At 39.7% G+C, this 17,850-nt stretch overlaps 1 protein-coding gene and 1 long non-coding RNA gene across 5 annotated transcripts in view; one reads left to right on the top strand and one right to left on the bottom strand.

The window, feature by feature from the left end:
• The window catches only part of LOC116930908, a 36,793-nt gene that overhangs the window by 3,244 nt on the left and 15,699 nt on the right, over positions 1-17,850 (top strand). The window lies entirely within an intron of this gene.
• Positions 691-14,698, bottom strand: LOC116930870 (5-hydroxytryptamine receptor). The gene is made up of 6 exons (XM_032938298.2): positions 14,255-14,698; positions 6,053-6,422; positions 4,016-4,149; positions 3,143-3,252; positions 2,484-2,547; positions 691-2,373 (listed from the first exon to the last, which is right to left on the bottom strand). Exons 2-6 carry the CDS (start codon positions 6,357-6,359, stop codon positions 1,444-1,446), a joined length of 1,545 nt encoding a protein of 514 aa, XP_032794189.1. The 5' UTR covers positions 6,360-6,422; positions 14,255-14,698; the 3' UTR covers positions 691-1,443.

Here is a 17,850-nt window from a genome sequence, read left to right as displayed (position 1 = left end):
CAAATTCTATGGGGAACTGTATTGTATAGTACTCTAAGAGCCAAAATATTTAAAAAAATGGGGAGAGGGAAGTAGGAAATATAATTCCATTCATAGTATGTGCGCACCAAAAAGCGTAATAATATATGTCCCCTCTTTTCTTTCTTGTATGGTGTACTGATTGACCTTGACAATGTAATCATCGGTCACCGGTAGTACACAAAAAGTGGGATTATAAGCGTAAGCTTAAGTGTTTCTGTCCCTTTTTCTTTCTTTCTTTCTTTTGACCGATTATTTTGGATGAGATGAAAATATTTTGTTAGAATCTATTTTTTCCGTCTTTCTTCGATTGTGTGACTGGCGATCTGTCCCCTAGATGGCATTAAATCAAAACTGGATCTATTCGAAAAAAATCGGTGGTAATTTAAAAGAAATAAAACTACAAAAAAAGGGGGGAGTGGGGATAGCATCAGGTGTGCGGATTTCTAATTTGGAAGAAATTCAATTTCTAAAATTGCTCTCCTCTGCCTTTTTCATGTCATAGGTTCTTATGACTTTTTGCATATTAATAATCTGGTTGATGGAGGAACTCGTAGAGCCTGTCTCGTGTTCCCTCAACCACAGCTGGGAATACATGGCTAACAGATGAATAATCCAGAAATCAGAAAAAAAAACTTGAATCATTAAAGGGATTGAATTTAAAAAAAAAACTTTGATTTAATTTGAATTTATTTGTTACACATGAATTTTCAAGTTGTTATGTACAGCATTTTTGGCCATCGAAAGGAAAATACGTAAAAAGGTGAAATTAACAACAATGGCACACGCAAATCGCACACGCACGCTTAAAAGAAACACATTCATCGCTCGACAGCGAAACATGTATCACGCACACGCTCCCTTTTTTAAAACTCTTTCTGCTCTTGCAAATCTGTTCACATCGCATTGCAACGTTTTATCGATTCAATTGTTGTCGCATTCACCAAAGGGAACACGAACAGGTGATCTAACTTGTGCATCGTGACAGCCATGCTATTTGATAAATATAGGAAAGAAGAAACATTATTTTTAAATAGTACATTTGCTTATTTTCGTGGAACTTTCGTCGTCGTCGTCTGCTGTAAATAACAAATAACACTTTAAATGACACAAACAAGAAGTTTCGCTGGGTTTTTGTTTGTTATATTTTATGATGAGAAGAAACGAAACGGTACATAACGTGATACGGAGGGATTGGAACGATTAATGATATATCTATTTAAAAAGACTTTCGGGGAAACAGTGGGAAATTCAACAACAAAGTCCTTTAACTGAATCGCTTCGTTTCCATCTGAAAATAGATAAATAAATATGCCAGTTTTTTTTTTTAATTGTGTGACACGTAATACGCGATTCCGTCGTATACGTCAGATGGATTGTTTCAACCGTCGTTAAAAATTCGTATCTTTTTGTTCTTTATTTTTTTCAACGGAGTTTACGCGGTCGATAAGCCGAAGTTCCATTGACGGCCGCTTTGCCGCAAAGAAGACGTTTGAAAGCTTGCCGAAACTCTGGACTGAAGATGGTGTAGATGATTGGGTTGAGCGTTGAATTGAAATAGCCGAGCCAGAGGAAGACGGACAACATGGTCTCATCAAAGACCCAATCGGGTCTCAAAGGCATCAGCAGGGCGCACACGAAAAACGGCAACCAGCACATGACAAACGCTCCCGTAATGATGGCCAACGTTTTGGCTGCTTTGCGTTCGCGTTTCGCTTCGAGCGTTTCTCTTTTCTTTCGGACCGCGTTCTCCGTCGTTTTGGCCATGTTAGTCGTCGCTGGCGCCATTGTTTTGATGACTGGACTGCTCAGGGCCACCGTCGAACCGTTGAGGGGCGATTGTCGATTGACTACAACGGGCATGACATTTTCCGACGTGATTGACGGCGTCATTTCGGGAATTTCGATCGTGAAGGCCGTCGTTTGCTGATCGGCAACGATGCGTTCGTCTTGACCGATGGCCATGACGTTGTCGCTACTCGTTCGCGCTTGTGGCTCGTCTTCTTTGATGTGCTCAGATTCTTCAGCTGACGAAGAGGCTGCCGCACATTTGAACCAGCGTCGAATCATTTTGCGATCGCGGTTGATGTGCGAATGATCCAGCTGCTGGCTTTGTTGATGATTGACACGTTTGCGTATCCTTCGTCTGGCCGTCTGAAAGATTTTCCAGTAAACGATCAGAATGACGGCCAGGGGGACGTAAAATGTCGCGCAGGTGGCGAAAATCTGATAGGAAACATCTTGACTGATGAGGCAACGCTGTTGGATGTTGACTCGATCGAGAAATTCCGCGTCTTTCCAGCCGAATAGCGGCGCGACGGACACAATCAATGCGACAGCCCAGACGAGGAAAATCTATTTTTTTATTCCCCCCATCAATCGTCCACGTTTTGAAAGATTTTTTAAAAAATGGGGTAAGAAAAATCAGTTTGTCCCACATAATTGACAAAACTATTGTTTCTTACCATCGTCCCAATGCGACTGACGTTCCTGTTGTGGATGTAATCCAGATTTGTCACGGCCCAGTATCTTTTAATCAAAGCCAAAGTAAATAATACACGGAGAAAGTTAGTATATATGAACCGAGGAGAGAGGAAGATGATGAGCCTTTGCTGTCAGATGATCAGGGGATACTTCAAAGGAAATCGGCAACAGTGGAGGGCTGGACAGCGCGGGTGGGATTAGTTTATAGAGAGATAGTAACATCTAAGTAATGGACACATATCTGTGCCTATTACAGCTGATGTTGCATCCCTATCGGAGCGTGTGATGCGCTTCTCTACAGTGCGTTTAATGTAGACGGACTAGGTTTTCCCTTTGAAGTGGATATAGTTACGCCGGTAACTATATTTTGAAGATGGGGAAGGGGGGGGATAAAATAAAAGCTTTTTCTTTTATGTCGATGTTAGCCAAGTAGAGGGAAAAAAATTGAATCATAAGCAAATCGTATACCGAATTTATTTCTCATTGTGGTCCGATTTGGTTTGTGATTCAATATTTTTCCTCTTGTGTTTTATTTGGGGGGTTGTTATTGAATGTGATATCGTTCTTGGACGGTAATATTTGATGTAGGTTTATCGTATGTAGAAATTTGCACACAGAATGTACTTGGATGGTCATTTACCTGTCGGTTGCTATGGCAACCAAGTGAAGAATGGATGCGGTGCAGCAGAGCACGTCGGAGGATGTCCACATGTCGCACAATTCCGGTCCCAAAATCCATCTCTGGCTAATCTATTTTTTTTTTTCAAGAACGCATTCATACATCATAGATTAGATAGACGATGCATCATCCAATATAGCCTAGGCGCGTTTTCACTATTTTTTTCTTTTTCTTCTTATACTATCTTGCTTTGTTGTGTTAAAAAGAAAACATTATTCATGCAACCCGTGTTGCGAAAATGCGATGCAAGCTTTCAGAAAGTTTTCACTGCGCTATTATCCGAGGGCGTCGAAAAACTCTGCTCGTTTGGGTACCTCCATTCTATAGGGTTGCGAAAAGGAGCGTCAAATCTCTCACCAGCTTTTTTTTTTTTTTAATCTCCGTGGTTGTGTGTGTGTATCTATTGTTAATATTTGTGGTGTGCGTGCTGACATTAAAAAGAGGGAGGGCCTGGATGGTATTAAAGAAAGAGGCAAGACTTGTATTGCCATAGTATATTATATAGAGGCTTTTGCTCCGACTTGAGCAAGGGTAGGATTACTGTGTGTATAAAGAATTAAAGGCTCAGTTGGGTGAGACGCAGATGGTTTGGTGTGTTAATTGAAGGCAAACGAAAGCAAAAGCTAGATTCCCCAGCGAGGGGGGGGGGTATGACGTCAATTAGTTTTTATTTTGTATGTGATTTTTTAAAAATTCCTTTTTAGCAATTTTGTTGCATGGACGTCTGCGCGTGAATAGGAATTTTTTTAATTTGAAAGAATTCTACAGTTTTGAATTAGATTTTTTTTTAAAGAAGTTGAATTTTTGATTTTATCAAATTGAATAATTGGTTACCTCGTAGACGGCTCCTAATGGCATCACCAAACAGGCGACAAGGAGATCTGCCACGGCCAGTGAGACGATCAGGTAATTGGCCACGGAATGTAGGTGTCTCTCGAGCAAAATGGCGGCAATGACGAAAACATTTCCTGTTAATCGAAACAAGTTGAAATTTTCAATTTAAATCTCAAGCACAGAAATGTGAAACGATCGTTCCACTTGATGCCAGTCGATTGCCGTGGCAACAAGTGTCGGATGTCATCGTCGTACGTTCGTGCCCGTCTAACCAACTTTAAATTCTCCCCGCTTACTCTAAATAAAAATAACGGGGCAATCGTACTCTACTGTGTATAATTGAACTCGTTCATTTAAAAAGGAATTTATAAAACAAAAACGGAGGAGACATTGTGCGTACGTGTCTAAAACCGCGTGATTCCATATTGACCTGCTTCTTTGTAACGGACGCAATCACCAGCGTTTGTTGTAACATGCGCCCCGCCTTATTTTTTTTTGGCCATGTCGATGATGGCGCCTGTTTCAAACACTCGACAACGTCGAGAAAGTATTTGTATTTTCCTTTTTTTTTTCTTCTTATAAATGAAAATGGTCCGAGAACTTGGCGGGTTGCGCATGAAAATTCAATTTAACGGAATGCCTTTAACATGTCAGAGCGTATGGAGATTGAAGATGACAAGAGAGAAATGGCGCTGCTTTCTGCTGCGCATTTATTGATTCTTCATGCCAACAGATGTTGGTGCACATGGACGGAAACTGTTAAAGCGCATTCCCTCGCTGAAATAATTTTTTCTTTGATTTTCCCATGGACTTTTTTTTTTTTTTTTTGACGCGATTTTCTTTTGCCAAACTTCGTAACTCGGCCAATGGGCTCATTTTGCAAGCTTGCAAACTTTGGCCAGTGTTGGATCCCCCCATAAAAAAAAAAAGTTCCTTATAATCAGTTCTTGTTAATAATTTTTTTCTTTCTCCGCCGATCGAGTTTCTCTCTGTGTGATGGTCATTGACCGATGATAACTTGTTTTTATGGTTTCCTTGACGAAGCTCTTCATCTTTTGAGTAGCTATTAATTTGTGTGTACGTCAAAAAAGGTGGTGAACGCGCAATGTTGGGGCTAAAGTAAAAATCATTGGGATCGAGGAAAAGTTTTGGCTTTTGGTGCGGCTATCAAAGTTGCATGTCTACCTCGACGGGGTGCGTACTCGTTGTCGATTAATAAGAAGCCGTAGGAAAGCAAAGGCATATAGCAATCGAGAATTCATGAAAATGGATTCTATGACGTTGTGTGCGCTCTTGATCTTTTTATTTTTATTTTACCCGGAAACTCGTACTGAAACTTGCATTAAACAAGAGCCGACCCGTCACAGCTATTGAACGATAGCACACACACAAAGTGTGTCTAGATTGCTGCTGCTGCAATATGTGTTTATGTGTAGCTAGCATTTGTTTATGGGCTTTCAATTGAGTTCACTTGTCACACACACACAAAATACCGTATGATGAAATTCTTGTTTGGATGTAAATTGTTTGCAAGATGGAAGGGGAACGTCTATTAAACATTCGTCATTTAGGGAATGATGGCTTCATTTTCCCGTTTTTGAGAGTTGCTCTGGAGGGGGGGGGGCACTTTCCCACTAGATGGCGTGCATCGCCCCTTGACTCGTGGACTCTCTTCCCATATTAATGTTTCTTTTTTTTTGCATTTCGCTCTTGATGACAATCGAGATATAGCCGTGCGAAGTAATAATCGAACGGTTGTATTCACGAAACGTCAGTCAGGACTTGTTTCAATGGGGAAACTCAACGAGCCAACTGTTGGTCAAGGGCATTATTGTAATCATATCGATGTGACGTTTCTACAGTCTTTAATGTATGTAGGCAAGTCTCGTTCATTGGATACGACGTTGATGGTCACTATCATATTGCCGCTCTTTCATTTATCGATCGTGCTCTAGTAGCGGGGGGACATTGCACTTCAGACGAGTAATGTGACACGTTGTAGAAAAAAAAAGATTTTTTTGTTTTTTGTTTTTTTACCAATAATAGTGGCCAGTATGAGAACTCCCAAGATGGCCGAAGTCAAGCTGGTAAATATCAGATTGTCGTCCGGCCTCTGTGGGCTTGTCGAGTTGATCCAATAATCGGTTGCGTTGCTGCTGTTGGTGCCTTCTAAGATGCTTGTCGTGACAGTGCAGTTATTCCATTGACAGCAGACGCTGGCCGTGTTGTTGTTGTTGTTGCTGCAATAGTGCATTAAGTAGTTGTAATAAGAATCTGACGGCCATGACGTAAAGTTTAGATATTCTTGTCCGGCTGATCCGTTTTGATTCCGTCTTTCCGCCATCTTGATGTATGACGCCTTCCGGGCTTTTCCTTGTGTCTGCGTGTGTGTGTGTGGGAACGTTTCCTGCATGCACAACAAGAGAGACGTGTTAGTACTCGATAATAGATCCGACGTTTTTATTTATTTTTAAATAGAAAATCGTTTAACAATGGGATAAAGATGGGAGCTGGACGTTTCGGGCCTTGAACAGGAATGCGGTTGTGTTTAGTGTTATTATATTAAATTTGAGTTTGATCTTCCAATCCATACCGCTTAACGAGTAATTTGATTTTTTTCGCTTGCTGTTGTCGTGGGGAATATTATTTTCGTTCGAGCAAATTTTTTGTATGATTTCATCTATTTTTCTGTTTTGTTGTTATCCTCAATTTTGTGAATGAAACGTCTTTTTTTTTTTTCATTTTTGTTTCAATGCACTTGCATTTTGATTAAAGAGTCGTTTATTAGAGGAGAAAAAAATGTTTTCTGCTGATGTGTCAGTTTAATTTAAATAGTTGGCAACGCCCTTTAAAAAAAAAAAGAGTGAAATGATCAAATGAAAATGGCAGGCGACAAGGTCTAGTAGATCGATGCTCTGCAGCTAAATTTTGAACATTGAGTTAACTGAAGCGCTATCTCATTACCTGATGTGAAAAAAAAACCCTGAAAATGATTGGACTCGTTTGCCTTCATCTTATTTTCTTAGAATGCGAAGCGAAATTATTCTCTCCCTTTTTTTTTAATAAATATGTTCAGATTCAACCAACCTGTGGGAGGGGTGAAAGGCTTTTAAAGGCCATCAACCAGAGTACATTTCGCCGATTAGATATTGGATTACGTCAAATCTAGTGGGATCTTGTTAGCACACGATGATCTCGCTAGGGTCACACTGTACGATGCTTTTAGATTTAGACGCTCGAAAAATAAATGATCGTGTGCCCTTATAATCACGAAAGATTGTCAACTTTTTCATCCCATCAAAATGAAATATATTTTTTTTTCTATTTTTATTTATGAATATTTTTCGTTCAACGAACGTTGTGGGAAAATGAGTTTTATTCATTCACCTTTTTTTTGTGTGACTTTGATCTGCATCCTGTCTCTGACTGTTTCTTTCTTTCTGGGACTAGTGCAATAATTTGAAGAGATAAATTAAAAAAAAGGGGAATATGACATAATTGCCTGTTTGATTAGTAATATGTTTGTAATTTGAATACGTTGGGTATCAAAGTAGATTGGGAAAGGAGGGCCCGTCCGTTGTTCAGACAACCTGCGTGTAATGGGAACCAGCGTACCGAACCAATTGCCAAACTTTTTTAATTGAAAATTTTGCAATTTTAAAGATTACAATTTTTAAAAAAAGTTTTGGGTTGGATTTATAATAATATAATATAATATAAGTTTCGGTTTTCTATAAATTAGCGGGTTATGAAATAACGTTTGGATTAATAGTTATAGTAAAAGAAAAAAAAAGTTTTTTTTCTGGGGGGGGGGGAGTTGAAGAGATAAACTATCGGGTTTGTAAGAAAAGTTTTATTCTTTGATCGGGAGGTCATCTGTCTTTCGATTGATTTTTACTAGAAATATTGAATCCGTTGATGAATTAGCCGTTGGCTTTCAGATTCTTTTGGCCCAATGGAACTTGCTACTCCACTTGATTTGCAACATTTAATCACAACTTTTCTTTTTATGCTCCTTCATCTCGGCTATATTTTCCTCCACGAATTTTATTCAAGTGGGAAAAAAAAACATTCACTGGTAAAAGTATTTTATTATTATGTTACGTAAGAGACATCCGGCTCTGATTCTAGCGGAATCAAATTCACAAGAATTTAGAGAGCCACATCACAATCATCGTTGTCACGTGAAACTTGCGTGCAGTTCTTCTCTTTTTTAGTGGGGTACGATGAACGAGTTTGTGGGTTTCGTGAGGGAAAGGTCATCTAGTATACACAAACACACAGTCCCCGAACATGAGCTCATCGTTTCTTATTGTTCGTGTAACTCTCAGAAAGAAGTTTGAACGATCCCTTGACTGACAGCGTCTCTGATCCGTCCACGCCCGAGAAAACGAATTGGCAATAAGATCGCAGTCTACACGAGATGTCTGCCCTTTTTGAGTTAATGTCGATTTTTGTTTTTCCCTTTGATGGCAATTCTATTAGCCGTTTGCTTTTTAGCGATTGTGGCTAAAGAAAATGGCCGTTCTTGTTGTTAACGTTGTGTTTACTCGACTGGAATTGCTCGGGTGGACGACAATACGACATTCATTACACGAACTCTATTGAGTGTCTAGTTAAAAACGGAGGGGGGGGGGACTTCTTGTGCGTATAGATCGCAGTTGCAATTCAATTATACACAGCTCATCCCAATCATTCTCTTTCTGTCTCTCTTTAGCGCCGCTTCGTTGTTGCTTTAAATGTACTTCCCCCTATTCTTTGTATATTTCCACGTTCTTTTTCTCTTTTCCAGACATCTTCTAACGCCGAAACCACCACGACGATGAGTTATTGATATTTATCTATGGATCTCCCCCCTCTGTGTCTGTTGCTTAGTATTACTGGAAAAACACACAGCTCTATAAATATATCCTTTTACTTGGTGTTTCTTATTCCGTAGCACGCCCACCCCTCCTTCCTTTTATAATTCAACCGATATCCCTTATGTTGTGTATACACACTCGGTGGCCTTAGCCACACTTCAATAGCAACGCGCACTCCACATCCATCGTCTGCTCTTTTTTTTCCCCGCTTTGTTCTTGATGGTTTTTTTTTTTCGAAAATTTATTGTTTTGTATCTGAAAGAGAAACGCGTGACAGAACGCGGACGAGCAGAAGATTGTGCGGCATTGAGCGCAATTCGAAAAATGCTCCATTACGAAAAGAGCTTTTATTTTTTTTTAAAGCATGACTCGCTTGTTAGTAAACGTTTACCCGCCACACGTTTAAAAAAAAATGAAAAACTTTTGTTGGCCTTTTTGTTTTTGTTTTTTTCTGGTCGGTTTGTTTTCATATTATAAAATTTGCCGCCATTTTGTTTAAAATCTCTTTGCCGATTGATGTTATAGCGAAGATTGACTTTTCTTTTCGGGTCCCGTCATCTTTAATTTGAAGCTTAACCAGTGACGGTATTGGAGGAAAGACGCATGACTAGCGGCGGGTAAAAGTGGTTGGACCGAGTGGGGATCATTAAGAGAACCAATTTACATAAGATGGCAGCCGTTGAGCTTTTGAATTGTAGATGCACCGAAAAATCATCAAAAATTGAAGAAGAAAATACGGGCCTGTTGAAGTCTGGTTCGTATGGGATTGTTTTAAGGATGAAACATTTCAAGTGTAATGTGTTGCGATAGATTTCTGCCGTAGAGAATTAGACGTAATAGTCCGAACTAACTAAACTCGTCCATTTTTAATGATCAATTTTCCTATGCGTACGTGCTCTGCTTTCGGTTTAACTATCGTTCCCTCCCGGGGGAGGGGGGGGGCAGGGTTGAAGGGGAATATGCCCTGCTTCCTTGGTGCTGTTTACAGACGGATGCCGATACGGCGTGTGTGCCGGATGAAGAATAAGAAAAGCCAATTCTGTTTTGGAAAATCTCTTATTCGTCTTTAGCGCACCGGAGGAATTCATAAAGCTCTCGTACGCCTTCATTATTCAACACGTCTCGTTTGATCCGCTGCATACTAACACACACACACAAAAGGGAGTTAGGCGATTATTTTGGCAGAGGGCGCGCGCACTTGACGAGCGTTTTCTCTTTTAGTGTTTTGAGTTGAAACGATGACATTAACGGTCTGATTTGAAACTCGTTTTTTGTTTTATTTGCTGACGTGGAAGCTTTTTTTTGCATGACGGGGTCTGCCGACTTGAAACTCATTTGATGTGACTTGCCAAAAAGATGATGCCCTTTCAAAAGGGGTGGGGGAGATTCGTGATGGGTTTCCGGTCCCGCTGGTCACACGCTCATCATCGATGCAAATGCGATGAAGCGTTGTATTCCATCCGTTTCAAATTTGTCTACTACTTTAATGCGTTCTCAATTTCCATCAGATTTCTGGCCATTTTTTAAATAAACGGAGCGTTAAAAAACAAAAAATGCCAAGTCGATATTCTATGCGGCGGTCGTGTTTTTTTTAATTATATTTTTTTAAGGAGCCATTACTCCCGCTCGGATGGCTGTGATAAGAGAGACTCCGTGTAGAGAAAGAAAGAAAAAAAAAAAAGGTTAGCCGTTCTGGTCAATACTTTGTCGACCTACTTTTTCCAATAAATTTCATTTTTCTTGTATAAAAATAATTTTTTATTTGAAGAATAAAAATGGATAAAGGAAGAGCCACACAGTCTGTTCGTGTCAGGTGGTATATATCATCACGCTCCGTTGCCCTCCTTCTACTACTCCCTCCTACACTACCCTCTGATGCTGTTGTCTGGGTTTTTTCTTTTTTTTTCTTCTTCTTCGTTCTTTATCCCTTCTTATCCCATCACGGTGCACGTAATATTTTCTTTTTCCTGTGGCGGCTGTTCATCGATGCCAGCTCGTCAAACAAAACTTTTCTTTATTGATTCCACGATTTTCGTACGAATTGCAAGGGCCTCCCCTTAAAAAAAAAAAATCGAGAGGAAACGGTGCAGCACGTAAATAATATTTCCGGTTGTGTGCGGAAGGAAGTTGGCCAACCGATTTTGTATGGGAAAACGTTTTTTTTTTCTCCTTCTTTTGGCAAAGGAAAAACGTGGATTTTTTTTTTTCTCTTTCTGAACTGCAAATCGTCTGTGTCGAAACACAAGTTTTTCTTTTTCTCGAGCCATTTCGTAACGATTGTCAATAGAAATGGTCCTTTATTTTTTACTGTTACCGAAGTTCAATATGTTTTTGATAGTTAGCGATGGAGCCAAGATTTCCGAGAGTCAGCCAGCTGTGAATAATGGCTGAATGATTCTTGGTAAAAAAGATGGTCGCAAGTTTTAATCGAATTCAACTTGTGTGGTTTTTCAATTTGAAAGGGCGCGATAGCAATCTGAATCGATTGCCAGCAACGTGACGATACGGGCAAGTTAATAAAAAAAAAAGGGAAAGCTTTTTGTGTGATCTTATCATCTCAAATGCATTTGTCTAAAGGGGAGCCTTCACAGTCTACGCTGTGTCAATAACAAACACAATCGGCAGACGCCTTTGATATTAAATAAATGCCATTTTTGATTTTGATAAAACAGGGTGAAGAATAGCGGAATTATTGTGTTTGGCTTTGTCAAATATTAGATCTTTTGTCATTGACTTTCATCCCCCCCTTTTTTTCTCCCGTATTCATCGACACCCACTTTTCAGTCAAACAGGAAGCCGGGCTGTCAGGAAAAAAAACTGAAACAACAACAGAAGAAAAACGAAATGTTTGAAAAAGGGATGAAATCAATCGACGAATGCCGAGAGTGGGTAAGATCGAAAGAGACGAAGTCTAACAACAGAGTGGGAGGAGAAGGATGTATGATGTTTGCGCTTGCTTGCCGGATCAATACACCGTGAAAAGAGAGAACGACGGGGGGGTGTGAGGGAGCGGGAATAAAAAATCTTAAAGAAAATGCGTAGAAACTCTTTGAATTCTATTTTTCTCTCTCTCTTTTAAAAACAACCTATGGTGTGAAATATGCCGCACGTCTTCATTAAAATACGAAACCGAATGGCTTTTATTTATGATTTCACGGAATTTGACACGCCTAGAGCCAATGACTTCTTTTTGCCCCGTTAGATTTGATAAAATTAGACGATATCCATCTTCACTTTGAGAAGGAAGATGCACACCTTTTTGGCCCTCCTATCATCACAAAATCTGACGTCATCATCTACAACAATAAATAGAAAATTGAGGGCGAAAGATAAGTCAGATGCTGCCACTCTTTCTTCGTCCTTTTTTTTTTTTCTTTCTCATCGTCGAAGACTCTGACACACACACTCGACTCCTTGACAAAAGATTGGCCCACTCGAGCTCCTAGCAGTTCCTTGCCAGTTTTTTTCTCCCCCCTTCCTCGCCTGTCACATACAGACACACCCCATCTGTCAATGCTGCCAGTGGCTTGTGTGCGGTAAATCTGATGCGCATATCTTCTTATCATAGACCGAGGGAATCTATACAATTTTACATAGGCCGTACAGTTGTAGATGATTTATCCCGTTTTTTTTTTTGCCCGCTAGATGGACAGGAATTGATTAACATGCAAATCAACGTGGAAAGCTTTCATAATCGTTTATTTTTCTTATTGATGACGAATGTGTTTTTTAAAAAAAGAAATTGGAACTATCGGCTCTTTTTCCCCATCTCGTTCTGTTGTATTTGGTGCGTGAGTTTGGCTGCTTGTCGTGATTGGGTCTTTCTCGTGCAGCTTGTCTTGATTTGGCCCATTTTCACGAACCATGCACCGTGTACACGCAAAGACGTTACGTCTCTTTGTTTTTTACACTTGTTATCTATTTTGATTTTTGATTTTTTTCAAAAATTATTGAGGATTTTGATTTTAACGGGCTAGGGGCTTCGATTAACGGTGTAAAATGCGACCTCAAAACAAAAACAACAAAAAACGAAATGAGAATACGATCTCGTTAAAATGAAATAAAAGACGGTCGCAGACGACGTAACTCACACGGTCGAAAAATTGTGCGCAGGGATGGATTTTGTATCGTTTTGATTTTAATTTGGATTATCGATTTGGTCTAGTGCTGCCGAGTTTGCACAAATATCGACTGAAATGATAATGAGGGACGTCTATCAGCGCCGTTTGACACGCTGCGTTGTCGTGTCGTCTCTAAGAGTCACGTCATCAGTTTCGTCTGCTCTCTTAATAATGAAGCAGACTACTAAGCGGATGATAATAATGAGTAGGAAATAATAACTGGATGCTGGAAGAAGAAGAAAAAAAAATGCAAAAAAGGGAGGAGACATTTTTTTGTTTTCGTTTTTTAAACTCAAATAAAAAAAATAACTAAATGATTACGATTCAACTGGAAACTTGTGCAGCCGTTTTCCTCACGATTGCCACAACCGTGGCGCGTTTCAAGACAATTGCCCTCAACCGTTCACACCATTTTGCACCGTTTTTTTTGTGTGTGTGTGTTTTACACATCGACCGTGCTCTTTGGGGTTTGTTGCACGGGTTAATCTTTTTTTTTTTTTCTTCTTTTACTTGTTTGTAACCTATAACCTAGAAGCGGAAGGCCATCTGTATTCCCTATATTTATACACACACACACACTTACCGAGATTGCCTCTTTTCTCTTTCAAACCGTTCATCTCTCTCTCTTTTCTGTGTGTGTGTGTGTGATGTTGCTCCCCTTTCTCTCTCTTTTATTCTCGAGCCGTTGTGATTCTTCACCATCAACGGCAGCAGCGACACATAGCACTCCTTATTTGCTGTGTGCGTGCGTGTATATGTTATTCTACAAGAGTTTCGGTCGTTTCACTTTCCCCCCCTCTCTCTCTCTCTCTTTTTATACAACGTTTGTCGTCTGGGCTGCGTGCGTGGGTGTTATTTTTCAAACAGCCCGCCAAGACCTCGATTGCCCTCGGGCCGTAAAAAGAAAGAGATCTCGTTCGCGTTTTGTGTCGTGAAAGTGGGACTTTTGCGCGCGGCAAGAATAAGTCAACAACTGGCAATTGTACAATGGCGAAGAGAGGCCATCATATCATTGTGTTAAAGTTAACGCTGCAAAAAGTGGGTGCGGCTCTTGTTTGCGTAGACACTTGGAATGCGACGTGAGTTGCCGCCGTCGGGACTTGCCACCATTGTTTTTTTGTTTCTTTTTTTCCGAACAAAGTCGACCCAAAATCTTATAACATTTAACGAGCAAAGTCGTTTGCTCTCTTTTCTTTTTTTTTTGTTCGTGAATAGTAGACGTTTGAAATTGGTATGTTGAAACAAACAATTCTTACCGTGATTTTCTGATGCGCTTAAATTAGGAAGACGTTTTTCAATGGCGTTTGTGGTCGCACAGCAAAATCGTTTTTTTTTTTTTTTCAAAGTTTGCCTCTTTTTTTAAAAAACACTTTTTAAGTCACCAGCGCACAGAGAACAAGAGAGAACAAATCCGGTAGCCGCGTGTAGGCCATTTTTGAAAATCTTTTGGCGCCTTTGTGATGATTCGAAACAAAAAGTTTTACTTCAAAGAAACACTCGACAGATCCATGTCCCGAGCCACGCTCGTTTCAGCAAACGAACAAGGGAATGTGTCCGAATAAAAACTGGGAGTGAAAATCATTTGCGCGACGAGCGGATGTGGGAGGAGAGAGATCCGTTAGGATCCCGTCGACAGACTGAACGGCTGCCGAGCTCAAGCATCCCGAAACAGGTATCATGGTATCAAGTGTTCTGCGTGCAGAATGGGCCCGTTTCGCCCTTGTCCGTCTACATATCGCATTTGACCTGCGCGCACACAAACTGTGATAGTTTTCGCCGTGAAATGCTGCGACTCTTCAACTCTGAAATTTTATCACACGCCTTTTTTTGCTTGTATTTCCGCCTCGTTTTATTTTATTTTAACTTTTTGAGGGGGTTGAACGTCACAGTACGTCCGTCAAAGACACGCGACTTGTTTTCTTTTTGAAAAAAAGAAAAATCCACTTTGGTTCAAGTATTTTGGCACCAGTTTATTGTAGAAAAAAGGGTTGAACGTGTTGGTCCTTCGTGAAGTGGTTTGACAGCAGCTGATTATCGAATCGTTCATTTTTATGGATCGAAAAGAACGTTGTTGGCATTCTGTTTTGGGGCCCTTTTTGTAAAATTAAACGGAGCCTAGAGGGCCATGTTTGATCGATATTTATTAATAGATAAATGGGGAATCTTATTTATTATTTTCTCTTGAAAAGACCCTTGCGGTAGCTGCACATTTTCAACGTTGAATTGAACCGTTTGCAATCACGTTGGCGGGTTCTTCACTTGTAAAAGGTCGCCGAACTTGTGCAGCCAGTGTATATATTACACGCCGCCCGTTGCGTGACTCCCGCAGAGGCTAGGAAAAGAACCCACTAAAACATCCAACAGGCTGGCAGGCACACACTTATCCCTCTTAAAAGGAATGTATTGTTATTATTACTGTTAAACTTAATTTAAAAAAACCTGCGTGTACTAACGTCCTTTAAAACATTTTTCTTTCTTTTTTTTTTCGTGTAATGTACTCTCGATTTCAATTTACACATACAGCCGCATCGATAAATCTGTTGAAAAATGGGGTGTAGGATAGGGAAAGACGCCCTCTATTGATTAACTGAGAAACTATTAACTTATTGGGGGATTTCAATAGCTACAGGTGATGTTTTTGACATCCCACGAGATTATAGATTTTTATTCTGCGTTCAATAGACGGAATCTTCATTTTTATTTAATATTTAATATATTTTCGGTACAAAATGAAAAAAAAAAAATAAAAAAAAATCTCGGGATGTTTTCTTGGCTCTCTAGGGGTTGGGGGGGTAGAGTTAATCCCGCAGGCCGCTAAGTGTGTATAGCGTTCATAACCCCCGAGGGGCTTACAGTGTCGTGCGGTCGCGTTTGCCTTTGTTTTTATGTGTATTAATAAAAAAGAGAAAGGGAGGAGGATAAAAACAGGAAAAAAAAGATCCTTTACACTCCCCCCCCCAAAAAAAAAAAGACAAACAGCTGAGAATGCAAGGAGCTGCTCATTATACGCGCATAATCGCTCGATTATTGTTTTTGTTTTGTTTTGTTTTGTTTTTAGGCCGAAGGGTTTGTTGACTCGAAGCCCTAAATACACACTAATTAAGGGTGTGTAGTTGCATACATCGCGTAGTATAATGCAATAACAAATGCGATTGTTTTTGGCCTTTTTTTTTTGTCTTTCCCAGTGGTATTAATCCCAACGCCCTCCCCCCCCCTTTTTTTTCTTGTGCCTAGTACACATACATGGTGAATGAATGTTGATCTCTTTTTTCTATTTGATATACTTACATATACAGCAGTAACTAAAGCAGTTTCCCGACCGTCATTAATCTGTCTGTATAATAAGTATATATCAACCCACTCGCTTCCGACTTTCTATCTCTCTAGCGATTCCACCGCATCACCAGCCAATTATAATGAAGATGTATATAGTGTATCTACAACAATAGTCTATATGTGTGTGTGTGTGTGTATACTTTGTACATCTACCAGGGAGAAATAGCGGCTCAACACAAGAGATTAATTAGTAGCCTGTTAGTGTTGCACAAGAGCCTCGGCTCAGTCTAAAGTCAATAAACCATTGTAGTCTCGGAATTTTTTTGCGTTTCGTGGTAGTGGCGAAAATTATAGGTGGGCAATAGAATTTGATGTAGTGGATCACATTTATCTCAGTTTGCCATCTCCTAGGGATTTTTTTTTTTTAAATCTATTCCAATGTCGGTTGTGTTTAGACACGTTATGCGCACGACTAACGTCTGTTAATTAAAATTGTTGTGCATAATAATGTGTTGTAATAATAGAAAAGGCTCGTGCTCGTCTTTATGTTTCTAATTGTCTTTTCACGTGTGTGTGTGTCTGACGTAAAGGAAACATGAGCATGTTGTTTTTGTTCCTTTGACGTAGAGTTTCTTTGATTGGCTGTATCGGAGTAGGTTTGACTGGTTTTTTTTTTTCAATGCTTAAAAATACTATGCACCGGGGATGTCATACGCAGATGAGCGGTAGGAATCAGCTAAAAGATGGGGGTTTAAAAAAAAATCATGTCGTCGTGGTAACTCTTTGAGTTCACTGCAGTGATATCTAATTGATGGAAATAAGTAAAACATGTATACACATAAAATGAAAGAGGAAGCAAGAAATTAAATGCATTTTTAAAGGATATCTTGGTTGGTGCTCGTGAGTTCCCTTCTTGATCTTTACGATCATTGATCTCTGACGTATTTCCTTGTTCTCATTATAAGCTAAAAGATTAAAATTAAATAAAAAAACCCAGTCCCTCTCCATTCTTGTTTTTATCCCATGTTTTTGCATCTTCGATGATGAAATTCGTTTATTTCTATATCGTGAAACATTGATGCAGATCGATAAATCAAGCAGAATGATTTTTTTTTGTAATAATCTGAACAGTAAAAGACATTCGTTAATGTTTTGCGAGAATAGTTAAACAATCAATTAAACGAGCCATTACAGTGTAGTAGACTTGATGCCGATCGTCAGGGTTAATTGGCACATATTTACCGGTGGAATAAAAAAAGGATAGAACAATCAGAATTATGATCTAATAAAAAATTGATGAGATGCCATCAGTCGGGATAATCTTCAACGATACGAGCACAAACGCACAGTAACACGGCCCGATTTAGCTACGACAATCGTAGGCGTTTGTTTTTTGTTGTCTCTCTTGATTTTATTTATTTTCCCCCCTTTCTTGTGTATGTGATCCTATTTTTGGATGAATGCCAATCAAATTTCATCACGCTGATAGACGGGATAATTTTCTATCATCCCCCCCATAAATAAAAACTCGTTCCTTTGCTTGTTTGTTTTTTCTCCGCCTCCGGGATCAAGATCA

The sequence above is a fragment of the Daphnia magna genome, linkage group LG9, assembly GCF_020631705.1.
Source record: "Daphnia magna isolate NIES linkage group LG9, ASM2063170v1.1, whole genome shotgun sequence".
Classification (NCBI taxonomy): Eukaryota; Metazoa; Arthropoda; class Branchiopoda; order Diplostraca; family Daphniidae; genus Daphnia; species Daphnia magna.
This window is presented reverse-complemented; position numbering and strand designations above follow the sequence as displayed.